The sequence below is a fragment of the Cnephaeus nilssonii genome, assembly GCF_951640355.1.
Source record: "Cnephaeus nilssonii genome assembly, chromosome: 16".
Taxonomy (NCBI): Eukaryota; Metazoa; Chordata; class Mammalia; order Chiroptera; family Vespertilionidae; genus Cnephaeus; species Cnephaeus nilssonii.
Window position 1 is genome coordinate 36,644,585 of NC_137087.1, and position 21,911 is coordinate 36,666,495.

At 42.3% G+C, this 21,911-nt stretch overlaps 1 protein-coding gene across 8 annotated transcripts in view; it reads left to right on the forward strand.

Moving 5' to 3' along the window:
• Positions 1–8,571: 8,571 nt before the first annotated feature.
• Positions 8,572–21,911, forward strand: part of KIF20B (kinesin family member 20B) — a 68,408-nt gene continuing 55,068 nt past the window's right edge. For 4 of the 8 annotated variants that reach the window (XM_079793146.1, XM_079793151.1, XM_079793152.1 and 1 more), the window contains exons 1-7: positions 9,049–9,299; positions 10,710–10,759; positions 11,158–11,305; positions 16,510–16,596; positions 17,168–17,284; positions 20,291–20,429; positions 20,992–21,176. In XM_079793146.1, the coding sequence (XP_079649272.1) occupies positions 11,159–11,305; positions 16,510–16,596; positions 17,168–17,284; positions 20,291–20,429; positions 20,992–21,176 (675 nt within the window). In that variant the 5' untranslated portion in view covers positions 9,049–9,299; positions 10,710–10,759; position 11,158. Of the gene's footprint in view, positions 8,590–9,009; positions 9,300–9,463; positions 9,540–10,709; positions 10,760–11,157; positions 11,306–16,509; positions 16,597–17,167; positions 17,285–20,290; positions 20,430–20,991; positions 21,177–21,911 lie in introns of those variants that run through there. The other 4 variants (XM_079793150.1, XM_079793147.1, XM_079793149.1 and 1 more) reach the window with 4 other exon arrangements.

Here is a 21,911-nt window from a genome sequence, read left to right on the forward strand (position 1 = left end):
GCCTACAAGGAAAAAAGAAATGACCTTGGAAAACACGTGGTCAGTCTCTGCCACTGTTTGCCCTTCTGGTTGATAAATAAATTTGTCTCACTCTTCCTCCCATATACAAAATAAAGTTCTCCCCTCCCCTCTCTAAAAACGAAAAAGAAGTCCCAAAGAGTGGAACCAGGGGTCAAAGAAAAATATGGGCAAAATAATTCCTATCACAGAGGAGAAACACAGTCCAATTAAAGACATTTTCCAAAGCTTCTGGGTCAGGGAAATCTTAACCTTTTGCGACAGCATGGACGAAAGATGGACCTGGAGAGTATTATGCTAAGTGAAATAAGCCAGTAAGAGTAAGACAGGTACCATGTGGTCTCACTTACATGTGAATGTAATGAACAAATAAACTAGCAAACAAAATAGAAACAGACTCATAGGTACAGAGAACAGCCTGACAGCTGTCAGAGGGGAGGAATACTGAGGGGCGGGGTGAGAAAGGAGAAGGGATCAAGCAAGAAAACCAACAAAACCAACTCATAGACACACAACACTACAGTGATTATAAGAGGAAAAGGAGGTTGGGGGGAGGTAGCAGTGCGGTAGCAAAGGGTAAAGGTTGAGGGGAATAAATGGTGATGGAAAGAGACTTGACTTTGGGTGATGAATACACAATACAATATACAGATGATGTACACTTGAAACATAATTTTTTAAATTTATTAATCTTAGAGAGAGGGGGAAGGAAGAGAGAGATAGAGAGAGATTGAGAGAGAGGGAGAGAAAGAGAGAAATATCAATTTGTTGTTCCACTTATTTATGCATTCATTGGTTGATTCTTGTATGTGCCCTAACCAGGGATCAAATCAAGACAACACTCTAACCAACAGAGGTAACTGGCCAGGGCAAAACCTGCATAACTTTATTAACCAATGTCACCTCAATAAAAATGTTAAAAAATCACATGACTCCTGAAATGCACTGAGAAGGCCACAGTTTCACTCTGTCTGTTCTTGCCAAAAATGCATAACACAAATTCAATCATGAGGACATCAGACACACCCAACTTGAACATTCAACAAAATAACTGGCCAGTACTCTCCAAAAGTGTCAATGTCATAAAGGTAAAAAAAAAAAAAAAATTGAACAACTATCTTAGATTGAAGGAGACTAAAAAATCATGAGAACTGCCCTAGCCAGCTTGGCTCAGTGGATAGAGCGTCAGCCTGCGGACTGAAGGGTCCCAGGTTCGATTCCGGCCAAGGGCACATGCCTGGCTTGCGGGCTCGATCCCCAGTGGGGGGCGTGCAGGAGGCAGCCAATCAATGATTCCCTCTCATCATTGATGTTTCTATCTCTTTCTCCTTCTCCCTTCCTCTCTGAAATCAATAAAGGAAATATACTTAAAAAAAGCCAAAACCGGTTTGGCTCAGTGGATAGAGCGTTGGATAGAGCGTCGGCCTGTGGACTGAAAGGTCCCAGGTTCGATTCCGGTCAAGGGCATGTACCTTGGTTGCGGGCACATCCCCAGTAGGGGGTGTGCAGGAGGCAGCTGATTGATGTTTCTCTCTCATCAATGTTTCTAACTCTCTATCCCTCTCTCTTCCTTTCTATAAAAAATCAATAAAATATATTAAAAAGAAGAAATATCCTTAAAAAAAATCATGAGAACTAAATGCAATGTGTGATCCTGAATTGGATCCAGGACCATAAAAAACATTAGTGTGACAGTGAAATTTGAGTGAGATTTGTATATTAATTAATAGTATAATATCAAAGTCAATTTCCTGATTTTCATAATTGTAGTATCATTATATAAGTTGTGAACATTTGGGAAGCTTGGTGAAGGATATATGAGAACTGTTTTGGTGATTTTTTAAAAATACACTTTTATTGACTTCAGAGAGGAAGGGAGAGGGAGCGAGAGATAGAAACATCAATGATGAGAGAGAATCATTGATCGGCTGCCTTTTGCATGCTCCCCACTGGGGATGGAGCCCGCAACCCCAGGCATGTGCCCTGACCGGGAATTGAATGGTGACCTCCTGGTTCATAAGGTCCACGCTCAACCACTGAGCCAAGCCCAACCAGGCAGCACTACTTCCTTATATATACAACCCCAACATGTAAAATTAAGTATTACAAAAGACCATCACATAGTTCTACTACTATAAGCTGCATCTGTAATTCACAAATATGTCAACAAAATAATTTCTCTGCAACCACATTTCATTTAATTTAAAATATCCTTTTCTTTATCTTTTTAAAAAATATATTTTATTGATTTTTCACAGAGAGGAAGGAAGAGGGATAGAGAGCTAGAAACATAGATGAGAGAGAAACATCGATAAGCTGCCTCCTGCACACTCCCCACTGGGGATGTGCCTGCAACCAAGGTACATGCCCTTGACCGGAATCAAACCTGGGACCCCTCAGTCTGCAGGCTGACGCTCTATCCACTGAGCCAAACTGGCTAGGGCTTCTTGCTTTATCTTAAAAATTAATGTACATTTGCAGTTCTATTTCATAATATGCATGGGCTGGGTTTATTTTAGAATGAATCTCCTCTTTCAATTTTGTGAAAAGTTGATTACTCTAAGAAGATATTTATCCTGTGAATATAGAAACACCTGTCACTTGGCCACATACACCAATGCCAGCGTGAGAGGCCAAGTATAGAACCCAGAGGACAGGATTTCCTGGAAGACAATCCCTCTGTGTCCAATAATAGAGAACTAGTTAAGTGAATTATAATGTGGCCAAACTACACACTATTAGACAGCCATGAAAATGGCCCATGAAGAGCATTTTCAAAAAATGGTGAAAATGTTTATTTTATAATAATAAGTAAAAGAAAAAAGGGAATGTAAAGTTGACTCTGACTATAAAAGAAACAGGCAATAGTAATAATAGTGGACTGCGGGATGTGACAAGGGATTCCCACAGTGGACATGTATATGAACCCCCCCCCCCCCAAAAAAAAAAAAAGAAAAGAAAAGAAAACGATGAAAATGTTAACAGTGGTCTTCTCTGGGTGATGGATCATCAGGAGAGTTTTTTAAAAATATATTTTTTTATTGATTTCAGAGAGGAAGGGAGAGGGAGAGAGAGATAGAAACATCAATGATGAGAGAGAATCACTGATTGGCTGCCTCCTGCACGCCCCCTGCTGGGGATTGAGCCCAGAACCCTGGGCATGTGCCCTTGACCGGAATTGAACCTGGGACCCTTTGATCCGCAGGCTGAAACTCTATCCACTGAGCCAAACCAGCTAGTAGGGCAGGAGAGTTTTGTTTTTTTTTGTACTCTCAATTTTCTTGGACCTTTCTTCATAATGTATATGAATGTCTAAAATGGTTAGTAAGGAAAAAGTGAGCTGGGGTAAACCCAGATGGGTCCAAAGGTCTTACTTAAGAAAACCTAAATTGGTATAATCCCTATTTAGGCTGTTCAGAGGAGTCAGGCCACCTCCTCTATCCCTGCTTTTTAATTTTAATTTATTTTTTTAAAATATATTTTATTGATTTTTTACAGAGAGGAAGAGAGAGGGATAGAGAGTTAAAAACATCGATGAGAGAGAAACATCAACCAGCCGCCTCCTGCACATCTCCTACTGGGGATGTGCCTGCAACCAAGGTACATGCCCTTGACTGGAATCGAACCTGGGACCTTTCAGTGCACAGGCTGATTCTCTATCCACTGAGCCAAACCGGCTAGGGCTGCTTTTTTATTTTTAATGTGTTTTTGACAGCTGAGGAGGGGGATGTGCAGACCAGTTGTCTAAGAACAATAAAATCTTCAATTGTCTTCCAGTCCAGCTTGCTTACAATGAGCTTGTACTGCTGGCACAAAGTGCTTATTGAACCAATCTGAAAAGATTTCTCTTGTAAAGGATGCTTTCTTGTTTGCATAATAATGGACAGGTAAATTGCAAACACCTTTTAAACATCTTAGATATAGGCTTTTCCCAGTCACTGCCAATTTTATCTTGAGTGTGCCTGTGGCAATGGGACTACCAAGAACAGTCAACCTTTGCTTATCATCCTTGAAACCTGTTGGTACCTTCCCTCAGCCATTGTCAAACTCTTTCTAGGAATCTAGCAGCAGTACAGAGCTGTTTCGTCAACACTGTAAATTTGTTTAGGGCAAGAAGAGGTTGGAGATATTATCTTAGCAAATTTATCAATGTAATTTTCAGCGGTTTCAACAGCTTTTTCACCACAGATTTTAAGATACTTGATTCCATGCCGCTTTTTAAGTTTCTGCAGCCAGCCCCCTGAGTATTCACACTTACCTTCAATGTTCAGCTCTTCATGGCATAGTCTAGCTTGTTTCATGACCAACAAACCAGTCAGTAGAATATCTTTACTTCATTGTTGTTGAATCCATTCAATCAACATAGTCAAGATTATTTTTGGTCCTATGCAGTGTTTTTCTGTTTTTCATTAGTTCTTGGTTATCACTGTCACTGTAAGATTTCAACAACTTGTCATTCTGTTTCTTTAAGTCATTGATGGTGGTAGCTCCCACAGCATATTCTTCAGTAAGATATCTCAGACATTCCACCATCTAACTTCTGCAATGACTCCACTCTGGGTTATAGATAAAGACAGATGCTTACTTGTCTTATTCTCACTGTTACCCAGAGACATGTCTTCAACTCTTGTGGGTATTTTCACAGTGCAATTGTTAATCCCCAGGTCACAAAATGTCAGCAAGTAGCAAAAGATGCATGACTTTTGCTCACGGATAGGAGCACTGAGACATGTTTGTCCACAGCAGGTTTTGCTGCCAAATAGTCCTGGTACCAAACTTATAAAAAAACACTTTTGGTTTCAGAGGTTTTTTGTTTATTTATTCATTTATTTTTATCTTATTTTGGAATTGCGCGGTAGAGTTTGTGGCTATTACTTGCATTTTCTGCTTCAATGCAATCTCCTAAAATTTACTTTACTAAACAAAGAAATTTAGGGGAGGGTATTGTCTGCCAAGATGATTTGAGTTGGAATATTTCTAGCAACAGAACCTGATACTCTTGGCTGTTTGACTGACACAGTCGGTAGCTGAGCCCCATGCTGGATAACATGAAGATGCCTTGGCAAGAGGCTGGAGATGCTAAATTTATAGTCATTGAATATAGATGTTTCTTTTTGTACCAAATTATCTGTTTGGCACTAATCTGTCACGTATTGCCCCACAATGAGCAATCGGAAAAAAAAAGAAAAAACAGTTTATTTCAAATATGTCACAAACACTCCCACAAATTTCCCCAAAATATCCACTCATTTGAAAAGGTTTTCTATTTGTTTTTATAGCTGTTCCACAAATTGCACATCACAACTGTGACTCAGAATTAAAATGTATTTCAGGAATCGTACTAAAATATTTCCTTCAACTTAGAAAGAATTCATTAGAATTTTGAATGACTTTTAAGCTCCTGTGGTTTGGGCCCTATTTTTGGAGAGCCAGCTTTTCCTTCTCATTCTCATCATCCCCACATTTGTTTATATCTTAACCAGACATCTAATATGCACTATTGTAAAAGACTGAGGACTGTTGACTCAGCCCCACGTCTCTTTGGGCTGAGGGATTTACTAAAAATGAGTAAAGCACACTTCTTAAAATTCCAAAAGGGCTTAAAATCTAACAAATAAATACAACATGTTTATAAAATCCAGTGAGGATTCTCTCCCTTAAGAGAGAATAGATTATATTTGTTAGGTGGGGTCTAGATCACTCTCATATTATTTTTCTACATTGGACTCTCATGTTACATTGTAATAGTAACTAGCATTTATTGGCTATCATCTGTACCTAAGAAAAACTGGCACTTAGGAAGCATCAGGTTCAGAAAGGTCGATTGACCTTGCCCAATGTCCTAAACTTCTAAAGTGCCAGAGCCAGGAATCCACCCATCCATTTGTCTATGTAGCCTCACTTACTCCCCCCCCCCCCCCCCCCGCCGCACCCCCCCCCCCCCCCCCCCCGCCCCTTACTTCAACATATGTTTTCCTTTGCCTTGAGCAACATTCTGTGTTCCCACATCTCCCTTCATTATAGTCCATTTGCTTACTTTCTAAAAGAAAGGCATACCCTCACTTATCTGGAATCTTCTATGGTGCATTGTCCCAAGGAGTAAAATCTCCTGACTGACCGTCAAAGGAACAATTAAAATGATTGGTTTTGGGGAAGCCCCCTTGAATAGTTAGTCAAAGCACATAAAAACCTGCCTAACACTTGTTTTTCTTATACATATTTCTACTAATGGCAAAGTGTTGCTTTAGAACCAGGACATTTTGGCCAGTGTTGAGATATTCTGAATTAAATTAGAATGGGCAGTGGGGATGACCATGCCTCTACCTCCGTTAGGCAACTATCAAAAAATACAATGCACTTAAAAATTTTTTTTTATTGATTTCAGAGAGGAAAAGAGAGGGAGAGAGAGAAACATCAATGATTAGAGAGTCATTGAACGGCTGCCTCCTGCATGCTTCACACTGGGGATCGTGCCCAAAACCCAGGCATGTGCCCTGACTGGAATTGAACCGTGCCCTCCTGGTTCATAGGTTGACGCTCAACCACTGAGCAACACCGGCCGGGCAATTATTTGTATTTTTAAAAAATATATATATTTTATTGATTTTTTACAGAGAGGAAGGGAAAGAGATAGAGAGTTAGAAACATCGATGAGAGAGAAACATCAATCAGCTGCCTCTTGCACACCCCCTACTGGGGATGTGCTCGCAACCAAGGTATATGCCCTTGACTGGAATGGAACCTGGGACCCTTGAGTCCACACAGGCTGATGCTCTATCCACTGAGCCAAATCGTTTAGGGCTGTATTTTTATTTTATTTTTTTAACTTGATTACCTCTCCCATTAGAATGTAATCTCCTTGAGGGTAGCATCTGTTTTTCTCACTCTCCTCCACTGTTTCCCTAACTCCTACCCTAGTGTTTTATAGGAGGGTTTCAATAAATGTTTCAAATGATAAATAAATGCAGGATCTGGAGGGTTAGAGATCTGGGAATTAGTTAACAGCTAGTAAAAGCAATAAAGGCATTATATGAGGTGTGAAAGGAAGTGTGGATTTAAGGGTAGACTTGCCTGAGGAGCAATGGAAACTGACATTGAGCCCACCGAAGACTTGAGTTCCAGCCTGAATAGGAAAAGTTTTTCTCTTTCCTGATTTCTTCCCTTTTACAGCTGCTTTTTTTTTTGTTCATTTTTACTCCTGGCCCTGAATCCTCTTCCTTACTCCATACTGGCTCAACTCAAATGTAATTATCTTATGGGGGAAGAAGGCAAACTGAGTGAGGAGATAATGGTAAGTTAGTGAGGGGAGGGAGAGGGAGATTATAGGAGATATAAATATCTATATATATAAAAGGCTAATATGCTAAGTGTCCCTCCCACCATCTAACCAGTCGCTATGACACCCAGTGACCACCAGGGGGCAGACACTCAATGCAGGAGCTACTGACCGGCAGTGACTTGGCAGCAGGGGTTCTCAGGTGAGGCACCCTGAAACCAGAGAGGAGGGAGCCCGATTCCTTACGGGGCCACGCGATTCCATCTTTGGCCATGGGTTATGTTGTTGTTGGGTACTGTCGGCTTGCATCTTGTTTACTGCACACTTGTGTTTGCATTCCACATCCTGTAAGACAGCAACTTTGTAGAGTGCCCTCTTGCACTTCGGGACCCCTCGGGGGATGTTGGAGAGCCAGTTTCAGCCCGATTCCCGCAGGCCAGGCCGAAGGACCCCACCTGCCAGAGGGACCCCTCTCACTCCACAGATGCCCTTTGAGCCATGGTGCCACCCCAGGTTCGGCAGGCTGGGCCGGGGAGGGACCAAGGGAGGTTGGCTTCAGGGCGTGTCCGCTGTCTCACTCACTCCTGCCCTGCAGGCCACCTTCTAGTTAATTTCCTTTCAATGTGCACTAATCTGCGCACCAGGTCACTAGTAGAATGACTAGGAAAGGAAGACAGTAAGCTCATTAAGCTACCTATTCTAAAAATGCTACTAACCAAGTAAAATAGTTGAAAATAAGACCACATGTAGGAGGGTGGGTCTTAAAGTCAATCAGCTGAGTTTAAATCGCAGCTCCACCCATAATACTCTTCTACCTTGGAGCAAATAACTTAACCATATGACCTCAGTTTCCTCTGAATTATCAGAACCTACCTCAAAGGGTTGTTCTCAGGATGAATAAGGCAATCCACTTTATGAGCCTTGCACCATGACTGGCACAAGGTAAATAAATGTTCAATTAACCTTAGCAGTTGTTTTTCTTTAAAATGAAGTACAGCAAGCAGGGAGAGACGACCTCCGTAGTAAATCCTTGTCAGATGGATGTAATAACACCACACTCAAGAGGATCACTTTAAAAGAAGCAGAGAAGGATGTCCTGGCACTTAACTTTTGGGCTCTGCAAGACCTTGCCTGTGCATGGAATTTAGATTGTCACAGTATAGCGCCTCACAGCGGTGGCTATTTATATTTTCAGAAAGTAAAGAGAACATGCTTTTAAACATCTTTTCTGGGAAATTTTTATTTCGCTCATTCGGGTCGCTGCAGACGACAGATAAGGTCCTGCACCGAGAGAGGTGAGCCTGGGGGTGCGGGCGGCGCTCCTTAAAAGCGACTCTCGAGACGCGGGTCCCGATCTGCTCCACTGGGACTCCGCCATTCCTGGACCCGTCCTAGGGGAGTCGCGGGGCTGCCTGGTGGCAGCGGCCTCACCGCCGGGCCTTGGCCAGGCTTTCTGAGTCTCCAGAACAGTAACCTAGACCGGCGCCCCCCTAGCACGCCCAGCCCCGCGGTAGGCTCCACCCTCCGCTTGCCGGCCCCCCACCAGCTCCTCCGCCCATTGGCCGCCCGACGTTCGGAGACCCGCCCCCCAGACTTGAAAGCGTCTTCCGGGGGGCGGGTGGGAAGCCTTACTGCGCGAGACTGCGGCGCGTCCCGGCGTCGTTCTAAAAGCCCCGCCCACTCCCAGCATTCAGTGCGGGGCCCCGGCCGCCATCGTTTGAATTTGAAAACACATTTCGCCGCGGTGCTCGCAGGTGGAGGGGGGGCCAGGCCACGCAGACTCGCCGGTGAGGCGCTGGCCCAGGTGAGGGTGCGAAGAAGGAGGTGGGTGCCTGCGCACACCCCAGGCCCGAGGCGGAGACACGGCTCTGGCGACCGGAGCACCGTCTTAGGAGGCTCGTTACGCCCCCGAGGTTGCGCTCGGGAACTGGGTGCGCGATGGAGGGTTGAGCCTTGGCTAGGGTTTAAACTTAGTCTCCACCTCTTGTTAGCCGAGTGACCCAAGGTAACGCATTTAATCTTTCTGGGCCTCAGTTTCCTTACTTGTTAAGTGAGGGTAATAATAATAGGACCTGCTCTCCAGGTTCTTGTGAAGAGAAAATGACAGGTACTGTCAAGTTGTTAGAAACAGTGCCGGTATAGAGTAGGCACCAAGGGTTTGCAGTCATTATTAATATTTTTATTGTCGCCGCTGTGGTCGAGGCGTGGGCCTCCATTGCCAAACCCATTTTCCTGGATCGACGAGGTGAGCACGTTGCGTGGCCTGTGACACATGCCCTCTTTTGCGGGGGGATGCCCTGTTGTGCTCCTCTCTGCATTTGTTTTCAGGCCGTTGTGGGTGCCTGGGACTTGGCCTTTTGGGCTTTGCGGTGCCAAGCGGAAGGGTGTGTGTGTGTGTGTGTGTGTGTGGCGAGTGCAGTGATTGCTGTCTGTCATCCGCCAGGTTAGAAAGTTTCGGTTTCCCCCATCACATTCCACCTCCTGCTCCAGAGATTCCTGCCTGTCATAATTCTCTAATATTCCTTGCGGAAGGACTAGTTAACAGAGTTAGTTCATGGCCTTAAGTAATCCTTGCTTAAGGTGATCACATTCAGGTTTGTTTTTGTTTATAAAACAAGGCAGCGCGGTTGAGCATCTACCTCTGAACCCGGAGGTCGGTCGCAGTTCGATTCCAGGTCAGGGCACATGGGCTGTGCAAAGCAGTTAGACTCTAGTGGCTAAAAACAAGTTTATTGAGCTATATAAAAAGAAGATGGATAGGTAAACATTTTGAGTTTGGCACCTCATTGGGTTTTTGAACTAATGTTCCTGGCCTGCTATGTGGATCAGTATACAGGGACCATATTTGATCCATTTATATAACACCTCTGGGTGCCCATTACTCTTTTCCTGAGCCAGAACCATAGTTTGGGAGTCCCTGATCTGGATATTTCATAATGTTGTCAAAGAACAGCAGGGAGCTCTCTTTCCCCCCCTGGTATTATGCATCTAGTAGATTCTCGGTAAATGCTTGAATGTTAATTTTTTTTTCAGTTAAGGTTATCCCTGCATTTAAGTTTAGTGACTCGATGTTTCATTTAGTCGTAATAGTTTACTGATGCATGGAATGATGCATTGACTGATGTGTTGGGTACTGCTTTGAATATGTCCACATACTTTATTTCCATTTTCGTTTGCATTATTATTCAATTGAAACTAATTGTCCAGGTAACTAACTTGAACTCGTAAATGCCAAAATGTTACAAAATCTGCAAGTAACATTCTTTAGAAGACACTAAATAACTACAATAACTCAAGTTTTTAATTTACGCCACCCTTACTATTTGATTTCTGAGAGGATTTCAGGCAGAAATAGAAATGTTTTATGTTGTCTAACCTTTACTAATGAAATCTCCTTGGATGAATTTATCCATAGGTGGATCATATGAATAATAGTTGAAGGCTGTTGTATTTGATTCAGAATCTGTAAGTAATTTGATCTTTTGTCTTTTCCATGAGTCTTCATTTTATAGAGCAGGGGTGGGAAACCTTTTTTCTGCCAAAGGCCATTTGGACATTTACAACATTCCAGGGCCATCCAAAATTATCACCTTACAAATAAGCCTGCTATATTTGGTCAAACACTTAATTAACGCACCCCTAGTACCTTGGCAGGGCCAGACCAAATGATTTCCGGGGCCTTGTACGGCCTGCGGGCCAGACAATCCCTACCCCTGTTATAGATGAAGCAGTTTAATGTTTTCCTTCTCTGGAAATGTAGTTATATGGGGGAAGTATGGGCTGGACTCAGACTTTTTAAATTCCATAGTCTTAAATGATGCTTTATTACGGATGCCTAAAGAAGTTGTTGTTAATTCTTGCAGAATGGAATCTAATGTAAATAAGGATGGGGTGCCTAGACCATCATATGTTTTTAGTGCTGACCCAATTGCAAGGCCTTCGGAAATAAATGTTGAAAGCATTAAGCTGGATCTCTCTCGTGAATTTTCCTTAGTTGCTTCAAGCACTGAGGTAAGTACAAGAAAAATATTATGTTATCATAATTGAGTGGAAATATATGTGGTGTGCACACACACTTGCAGACAGGTACGACTAGAGCAGAGCTTCCAAACTTTGGGGGTTTAGGGCAACCTTCTAAAGAGGACCAAAGTTTTGCCATCTCAAGATGAGCCTTTTGGAATATTGATTTTAAGTTGGTTATTAAAAAACAATGATCAGAATCTTGAACCTCCCCTTTCTTGCCTAAGGTAATTTGGATGGAAAGGCCTGCTTCAGGAAGGGAATCTTAGCAAGTTTACCTTAAGGATTTTCACCTTAGCCTAATTTGAATTAAGTGTGATGGATAGGAAAGATCCAAGCTAGACCCCCTCCATGTTTCTGGGTTACTTGGCAGGAATTTGTTTGTGTGTGTTATGCTCATTTGGCTGATTCCCCTTCAAAATCCCTGCCGCCCCCCCCTCCCCACCCCCACCTTTCTTCTTTTTCCATAATGGCATATAAGCTTGAATTGCCCAGTGCCTCCTTGGAGTTTTCGTATTATTATGGAACTTCAAATGTATATACGTATAATAGGCTTTGGACAGTTTCACCTGTCAGTCTGTCTCTGTTAATTTGATTTTTAGCCCAGCTAGGTGGGAAGAAAATTATTTTTTTTAGCCCTCACACTGTTTTTTTTAATTTTATTTAATAAACCTTTATTGTTCAGATTATTACAATTGTTTCTTCTTTTTCCCCCCATAGTGCCCCTCCACCCGGTTCCCACTCCACCCTCTGCCCTTACCTCCCCCCCCCCACTGTCCTCATCCATAGGTGTATGATTTTTGTCCAGTCTCTTCCTGCACCCCCCACACCCCTTTCACCCTGAGAATTACCAATCCACTCCCATTCTATGCCCCTGATTCTATTATAAGCACCAGTTTATTCTGTTCCTCAGATTTTTAATTCACTTGATTTTTAGATTCACTTGTTGATAGATATGTATTTGTTATTCATAATTTTTATCTTTACTTTTTCTTCTTCTTCCTCTTCTTAAAGAATACTTTTCAGCATTTCATATAATACTGGTTTGGTGGTGATGAACTCCTTTAGCTTTTTCTCATCTGTGAAGCTCTTTATCTGACCTTCCATTCTTTTTTTTTTTTTTTAAATATATTTTATTGATTTTTTTACAGAGAGGAAGGGAGAGGGATAGAGAGCTAGAAACATCGATGAGAGAGAAACATCGACCAGCTGTCTCCTGCACACCCCCTACTGGGGATGTGCCCGCAACCAAGGTACATGCCCTTGACCGGAATCGAACCTGGGACCTTTCAGTCCGCAGGCCGACGCTCTATCCGCTGAGCCAAACCGGTTTCGGCTGACCTTCCATTCTGAATGATAGCTTTTCTGGGTAGAGTAATCTTGGTTGTAGGTTCTTGCTATTCATCACTTTGAATATTTTTTGCCACTCCCGTCTGGCCTGCATAGTTTCTGTTGAGAAATCAGCTGACAATCGTATGGGTGCTCCCTTGTAGGTAATTAACTGTTTTTCTCTTGCTGCTTTTAATATTCTCTCTTTGTCTTTTGCCCTTGGCATTTTAATTATGATGTTTCTTGGTGTGGTCCTCTTTGGATTCCTTTTGTTTGGGGTCGGGCCTAAATGGGCAGTTGGACATCCCTCTCACAACCCAGGACTGCTGGCTCCCAACTGCTTGCCTGCCTGCCTTCCTGATTGCCCCTAACCGCTTCTGCCTGCCAGCCTGATCACCCCCTAACCACTCCCTCGCCAGCCTGATTGATGTCTAACTGCTCCCCTGCCAGCCTGTTTGCCCCCATCTTCTCTCCTCTGCTGTCCTAGTCACCCCTAACTGCCCTCCCCTGGAGGCTTGATCACCCCCAACTGCCCTCCCTTTCAGGCCTGGTCCCTCCCACCTGCCCTCCCCTGCTGACCTGATCACCCACAACTGCCGTCCCTTAAAGGCCTGGTCACTCCCAACTGCCCTCCCCTGCTGGCCATCTTGTGGTGGCCATCTTATGTCCACATGGGGGCAGCCATCTTGTGTGTTGGAGTGATGGTCAATCTGCATATTACTCTTTTTTTAGATAGGATAGAGGCCTGGTGCATGGGTGGGGCCAGCTGATTTGCCCTGAAGGGTGTCCCGGATCAGGGTGGGGGTTCCCTTGGGGTATGGGGCAGCCTAGGTGAGGGGCCTGTGGTGGTTTGCAGGCCGGCCACGCCCCCCGGCGGCCCTGGTATCTGGGATTTATTTATCTTCTACAATTGAAACTTTGTAGCCTGGAGCGGAGCCAAGCCTCCTGCTCGATCCGTGGCGGCAGCCATTTCTGTTGGGATTTATTTATCTTCTATAATTGAAAATTTGTAGCCTTAAGTGGAGGCCAAAGCAGGCCAGGGCAGGTGGAAAGCTTGGCTTCCTCCATAGCCAGGGTCAACCCTAGCCTCCTGCTCTCTCCAGCTTCGTGGCTGCCGTCATTGTTGGGATTTATTTATCTTCTGTAATTGAAACTTTGTAGCCTTAAGTGGAGGTCCTGGCCCAGCCAGGGTGTTGGGAAAGCTTGGCTTCCTCCATTGCCAGGGAAACCCAAACCTCCCTCCTGCTCTCTCTGTGGTCGCAGCCATTTTGGTTGGGTTAATTTGCATACTCACTCCTGATTGGCTTGTGGGTGTGGCTTGTTGGCGTGGCTTGTGGGGGTAGTGGAGTGATGGTTAATTTGCACATTACTCTTTTATTAGATAGGATTGTGGGTACATATCCTTTGTCAGATTAATGGAGTCTTCATTAGCAGAGGTTTATTTTAAACTAATAATGGTTCTAAATTTTGTTTTAATTGTTATATTTTGTTACCCATCTTGAACTAGTTTTTTTTTTTTTTTTATGATAGCACTTCTTATTTTAATTTAAATTTTTTTTGTTAATCCTCACTGGAGGACACCTTTCCATTGATATTTAGAGAGTGGAAGGGAGGGGGAGAGACACAGAGAGAGAGAAACATTGATGTGAGAAAGACACATAAATTGGTTGCCCCCCCCCCCCCCCCCCGCATGTGCCCGACCAGGGACAGTGATTGAGCCTGCAACCAGGGTATAGGCCCTTAACTGGGGTATAGGCCCTTGACCGGAATTGAACCCAGGACCCTTCAGTCTTCAGACTGACGCTCTATCCACTGAGCCAAACCAGCTAGGGCTTGAACTAGTTTTTGTATATAGTTGATAAGAGGTTCAGGCTGGATTATTTATTTACTTATTTAAGCCTCCATTTAATTATTTCAGCATTATTTTTTCCTGTTAATTGTTTTAGTTCCTTTATTGAGAATCAAATGACTATCTATTTCTGGATTATTCTTTTCCATTGTCCTATTTGTCTATCCTTACAGCTATACTTCACTGTCTATTTTTGTAGTTTTATAATTCTTTTTTTTTTAAATCCTCACCCGAGGAGTGAGGATATTTTTTCCATTGATTTTTAGAGAGTGGAAGGGAGTGAGATGAGGGAGAGGGAGAGAGAGAGATGGGAGAGAGAGAGAGAGAAACATCAGTTGTTTATGTTGGGATTGAACCTGCAACTGAGGTATGTGCCCTTGACCAGGAATTGAACCCACAACACTTTGGTCTATAGGCCGAGGCTCTAACCATTGCTCAAAAATAAAACCGTTGTTTTTATTTTTAAATTGATTTCAGAGAGAAAAGGAGAGGGAGGGAGGGAGGGAGGGAGGGAGGGAGAGAGAGAGAGAGAGAGAGAGAGAGGGAACCATCCAGGGCAAGTTTTTATTTTTAAATTGATTTCAGAGAGAAAAGGAGAGGGGGAGAGAGAGAGAGAGAGAGAGAGAGAACCATCCAGGGCAAGTTTTTATTTTTATTTTTTTTATTTTTTTATTTATTTTTTTAATATATATTTTATTGATTTTTTACAGAGAGGAAGGGAGAGGGATAGAGTTAGAAACATCGATGAGAGAGAAACATCGATCAGCTGCCTCCTGCACACCCTCCACTGGGGATGTGCCCGTAACCAAGGTACATGCCCTTGACCGGAATCGAACCTGGGACCTTTCAGTCTGCAGGCCGACGCTCTATCCACTGAGCCAAACCGGTTTCGGCCAAGTTTTTATTTTTAAATTGATTTCAGAGAGAAAAGGGGAGAGAGAGAGAGAGAGAGAGAGAGAGAGAGAGAGAGAGAGAGAGAGAAAGAGAGAAAGAGAAACACATCAATGATTAGAGAGAATCACTGATTGGCTGCCTCCCTCACAACCCCCACTGAGGATCGAACCTGCAACCAGGGCATGTGCCCCTGACTGGAATTGAACCAGGGACCTTTCAGTCTGCAGGCCGAGGCTCTAACCACTGAGTAAAACCATCCAGGGCAAGTTTTGACATGTGCATATATTCATAAGACCATCACTACAATCATAGCGAATATCTATTACCCCTAAAAGTTTCCTTGCTCCTTGTAATTCCTTCCTCATATCACACATCCAAGTTACTACTGATTAGTGTTCTGTCTACATATTAGTTTGTACTTTCTAGAATTTTATATAAATGGAGTCATAAAAGTTATGTGCTCTTTTATTTTTTGGTTAGGCTCTGGTTTCATTCACTTAGCATAATTATTTTGAGTTTCATGCATATTGTGTGTAAAAGAAAGTGTCCATGGTGTGGATATTTCACAATTTGTTTATCCATTCACTTGCTGGTGGGCATTTGTGTTTACATTGTTTGGCTATTATGAACAAAGCTCCTGTGTACTTTTGTGTACAAACCTTTGTATGAACATAATAATTTCATTTTAAAAATGAGGTAGGCTCATTTCTTCCGTGAAGGAAGCAGTAAAGAGGATGCTATATAGAAGAAATATTCTAAATTCATGATGGAATTGAGCATTTGGTTTGATAGGGGATTCTGGTTATTTGTGATTTATTCCAGAGCTCTGTTTTAGAACTCTGTTATTAGTACTTAGTTGGAAAGGTTAGGAATTTATGGAAAAAAGGCTTATTGTAAACTTCAAGTGTAAATATAGAAAGTTGAAGTTTTGTAGTATTTTTTTTTAAAGATTTGGTTTTTATACATATAAAATGGTTAAAAATGAGAATCACTGTCTACTTAGAGATTTTGTATAATCTCAGATTGATTGTTATATAACAGTCAGCCACTTTAAAGAAGGATAATCTCTGAAGAGTCACATTTTATGTTTCTAAAATACAATTACTTTGTTCTTCATTTATAGGCAAGCAGTTTGGAATCCAAAGATTATCTTCAGGTTTGTCTTCGAATAAGACCATTCACACAGTCAGAAAAAGAACATGAGTCTGAGGTTTGTGTTGCATTATACCTTCATTAAATGGGCAAAATATAATCCTTCATAATAAAAAGGCAATATGCAAATAACCATCACTCCGCTACGCCCACGATTGGGCGGTGGGAGGCTGGGGGGCGGGACTCGGGGTGGCATATCCGGCCATTGAGAGGCGCGGGACTCCCGTCCCCCCCCCCCCCCCCCCCCCCCCCGCCTCTCAACGGCTGGATTGGCGGCCGCTGAGGGGGGCTGCCTCGGACACCCTGGACACCCAGCTCCGCTGCCATCGGAGGCGGGGAGCCGGTTGTCCGCACCCGGATCCCCTGCCGTGCTCCCCTTCGTCAGCGCCTCAAGCCCCAGCAGCAGCGGCAGCCGCTGGGGATGAGCTGGTGATCCCAACAGCCTGGCAGCTCAGTGGCGGCGGCGGAGGCAGCATTGGGCCTGGGGACTGGCGAACAGGCAGAAGATGGCCCTGATCGCAGGAGGCTAGGCCTAGGGACCCTACCCGCACGATTGAATCGTGCGCTGGGCCTCTAGTTGTTTTTATAATTGTTTTTATTGTGGGATTATTTTTATTTGTTTGTTCTAGGGCTGTGTGGATATGCTGGACTCACAGACTGTTCTGCTGAAAGATCCTCTAAGTATCCTTGCACGGTTAAGTGAGAAAAGCTCTGGGCAGGTGGCACAGAAATTCAGTTTTTCTAAGGTAAGTACCCGTATGAATCTGAAGATTTTCCTTTTTTAAAAATATTTTTATTGATTTCAGAGAGGGGGAGAGAGAGAGAAACATCAATGATGAGAGAGAATCATGGATCTGCTGCACCCTGTACGCCCCCTACTGGGGATTGAGCCTGCAACCTGGGCATGTGCCCTGACAGGGAATCGAACCCGGGACCCTTCAGTCCGCAGGCCGATGCTCTATCTTCTGAGCCAAACCGGCTAGGGCTGCAGATTTTTCTTTTAAGGAAAAGATACTTGTCTTAGGTTAAATTGCTACATATTTGTATATAATTAGCTATATTCATCTTCTGCTTATGGAACTTAGATCTTAGGCACTAGTATTTTTTTTCTCAAGGGTAGGACTCAAATTCCAGGTCTGTAAATTTATATGTGAATAAATCACAATATAGTTCTTACAATAAATTTTTCTTAAAAAATATATTTTTTCAGAATTCAGATGAAAAATTGTCTGGATCAGAATTCTATCTTGAAAACTTTATGAGAGTAGGTAAACTATCAAGTTTACTTGTGAGAGTTAGGGATATGGCACCTATTATAAGGCTGAATCATAAAATGATTTAAAATTTTTAAACATGAGAGATTAATTTATTTTAAGTGTCTTGGTCATTTGTGTTTTTTTTTTAAATTTAATAAATCTTAATTGTTCAGATTATTACAATTATTCCTCCCCTCCCCCCCATAGCTCCCCTCCACCAGGTTCCCACCCCACCCTCTGCCCTTACCTCCCCCACTGCCCTCATCAATAGATGTACGATTTTTGTCCAGTCTCTTCCCGCACCCCCCATAGCCCTTTCCCCCTGAGAATTGTCAGTCCACTCCGTTTCTATGCCCCTGGTTCTATTATATTCACCTGTTCAAATCTGTTCATCAGATTTTTTTTAAAAAAATATTTTATTAATTTTTTACAGAGAGGAAGGGAGAGGGATAGAGAGTTGGAAACATCGATGAGAGAGAAACATCAATCAGCTGCCTCCTGCACACCCTCTATGGGGGATGTGCCCGCAACCAAGGTACATGCCCTTGACTGGAATCAAACCTGGGACCCTTGAGTCAGCAGGCCGACGCTCTATCCACTGAGCCAAACCAGTTAGGGCCAGATTTTTTATTCACTTGATTTTTAGATTCACTTGTTGATAGATATGTATTTGTTGTTCATAATTTTTATCTTTACCTTTTTCTTCTTAAAGAATACCTTTCAGTATTTCAGATAATACTGGTTTGGTGGTGATGAACTCCTTTAGCTTTTTCTCATCTGTGAAGCTCTTTATCTGACCTTCCATTCTGAATGATAACTTTGCTGGGTAGAGTAATCTTGGTTGTAGGTTCTTGCTATTCATCACTTTGAATATTTCTTACCACTCCAGTCTGGCCTGCATAGTTTCTGTTGAGAAATCAGCTGACAATCGTATGGTTGCTCCCTTGTAGGTAACTAACTGTTTTTCTCTTGCTGCTTTTAATATTCTTTGTCTTTTGCTCTTGGCATTTTAATTATGATGTTTCTTGGTGTGGTCCTCTTTGGATTCCTTTTGTTTGGGGTTCTCTGTGCTTCCTGGACTTGTAAGTCTATTTCTTTCACCAGGTGGGGGAAGTTTTTTGTCATTATTTCTTCAAATAGGTCTTCAGTATCTTGCTCTCTCTCTTCTTCTGGCACCCCCATACTTCGGATGTTGGTACGCTTGAAGTTGTCCCAGAGGCTCCTTACACTATCTTCATATTTTTGGATTTTTTTTTCTTTTTGCTTTTCTGGTTGAGTGTTTTTTGCTTCTTTGCATTTCAAATCTTTGACTTGATTCTTGCGATCCTCTAGTCTGCTGTTGGATCTCTGTATATTATTTTTTATTTCAATCAGTGTATGCTTAATTTCTAGTTGGTCCTTTTTCATATCCTTGAGGGTCTTGCTAAATTTATCGGCCTTTTCTAGAAAATTCTTGAAAAACCTTATAACCATGGTTTTGAATTCTATATCCAGTTGTTTGCTTTCCTCCATTTCTTTCATTTGTGATCTGTTTCTTTGTCTCTACATTTTGGCTGCTTCCCTGAGTTCATAGAGTGGCTTTGTGTGATAGGTGTCCTATAGGGCCCAGTGGCTCAGCCTCCCCAGTTACCTGAGGTGGACACTCTTGGTGCACCCCTTTGTGGGCTGTGTGCACAGTCTTATTGTAGTTAAGCCTTGATTGCTGTTGGTATCACTGGGAGGAATTGATCTCCAGGCCAATTGACTGTGAGGATCAGCCGTGTCTAAGCTGGGAGAACTTCTGTGCTGAAGAAACCCTTTTGAGATAAGACTTGCAAAAGCCTCTGTGCTCAGCTTGGATGGGGCGGAGTCTCAGGGTGGAGCAGACAGCATTGGCTTCCCATCAGCCCTGCCCTAATAGGCCTCTGGGTCTCCGTGTCTCACAGTAATCGCTGCAAGCATCTCTGAGAGAAAGTCGCCCTCGAGTTTCGCCCGCTGCCAGACAGTCCAGTTTCTCCTTGAATGAGTCTGGGTCCCCAGAGTCTTGCCCAGAACTGGAGTTCAGAGTAGTCGGGAGCTTTTGTCTCCCTTCCGCTTGAGAAAGCCAGCCGCGTACTCAGTTGCCAGTCCTCTCTGCGCACGCGTCTCCATACCTCTGCCTTTTGCAGCTCCTCTGAGTCTCAGTGTGCTTTTCTCTTTCCTTCTAGTTGTAGAATTTCCACTCAGCCAGCTTTTCTGTGGTTCTGGATGATGTCCATTTTGTCTTTTAGTTGTAGTTTTGAAATTGTTGTGCGAGGCAGCAGTTTAGGTGTTTACCTATGCCGCCATTTTGGTTTCTCAACATGAGAGATTAATTTTTAAAAAGATAAATTTCAAGATTTCTCTCTCTCTTTTTTGGGGGGGTCTATTTCTCCTCTCCCTTCGGGATTTTTCCAATACACAGAGGTAGGGTAGAACTCATTGTGAATATTAACTTGAATTTTCTAAAAAGATTTGTTTTTAAAAATGCTTATTTAGGTTTTTGGTCCAGAAACTACACAGAAGGAATTCTTCCAGGGTTGCATTATGGAGCCAGTAAAAGACTTTTTGAAAGGACAAAGTCGGCTGATTTTTACTTATGGGCTAACCAATTCAGGGAAAACATATACATTTCAAGGTAAGTTGCTTTGTTGCTTTTTTGTTGTTGTTAGAAAAAAATGAAGTATTAATATTCACTCATATAATACTTGTATGTAATTATGTTTCCATTACCTACTACATTTGCTCCATTTTTAATAGTAATGAATTATTGAATGTGTACTGCTGATGGCTTTTAATTCACAGTGAGTTAAGTCATTTATGAAACTACATTACCCATATGATAGAGAATTAGATGCTAAAAATTCAGAAAAACGATTGATGTGACATAGTGAATTGAGCATGGATAACCAGGGAATGACTTTGTTTCATTTTACTATTATAGTTTGTGATTATGGGTGATTGCAAATCTATGGCATAATCTGAATGTGTAATTTCAAGTTTTGCTTCAAAATAATAATTGATAAAATGTCTATTATACAGTGAACTAAAGTGATAAACTGAGTAATTCTTCAACTTCTCTCACTTTTGTCTTAGCTGTTTACCTTTGTCTATGGTGATATAAGAGGAGTGTTGGTAGTCCAGGGACGTTTTTGCTTTCTTAACTCTGAGGGAGTATAAAACAAAAATTCTTTTCACAGGCACAGAAGAAAATCCTGGCATTCTGCCTCGAGCTTTGAGTGTATTATTTGATAGTCTTCAGGGAAGACTATATACAAAAATGAACCTTAAACCACATAGATCCAGAGAATATTTACGGTTATCAGCAGACCAAGAGAAAAAAGAAATTGCCAGTAAAAGTGCATTGCTTCGGCAAGTGAAAGAGGTATGGAATCATGACCTTTTATAAGCTCTTTAGTTTCTTTCAGCCTATATTGAAATATTTATGGTGGTAGTAGTTGTCTTTTCTTTTTGAGAAAAGTACTAAAAGCTTGTTTGAAGACATCTCTTCTTTTTTCTATTTTGTACAAACAGCAGAAATGTTTAAACAAAACAAATGTAAATGGTTCTGAAATCTTTTTTGGTTGTTGTAGAAACACATTGTACTTACTATGCAATGACTTAAAAATGTTTTATTTGTAAAAGTAATATATATACACAAAATCTAAAAGGAATATGAAAAAAAAAGTGAAAATTTCTTTTAAGTTCATTTTTGAAGAAAAAACTACCATTAACAGATTGGAAAGTATCCTTTATGATCTTTTTCTCTCTATTACAAAAATCTATACACAGAGCTTTCTATACAGGGGTGGGCAAAAGTAGGTTTACCATTGGGAGTATGCACAACAGTATAATCTTTTATTTTTTATTTTATTTTATTTATTACTTTTAAAATATATATTTCTTTATTGATTTCAGAGAGGAAGGGAGAAGGAGAGAGAGACAGAAACATCACAATGATGAGGGAGAACCATTGATCGGCTGCCTCACCATCCCCCAAATGGGGATCAAGCCTGCAACCCAGGCATGTGCCCTTGGCCTGAATCCAGCCTGGGACCCTTCAGTCCGCAGGCTGATGCTCTATCCACTGAGCCAAGTTGGCTAGGGCAAAACAGTTTAT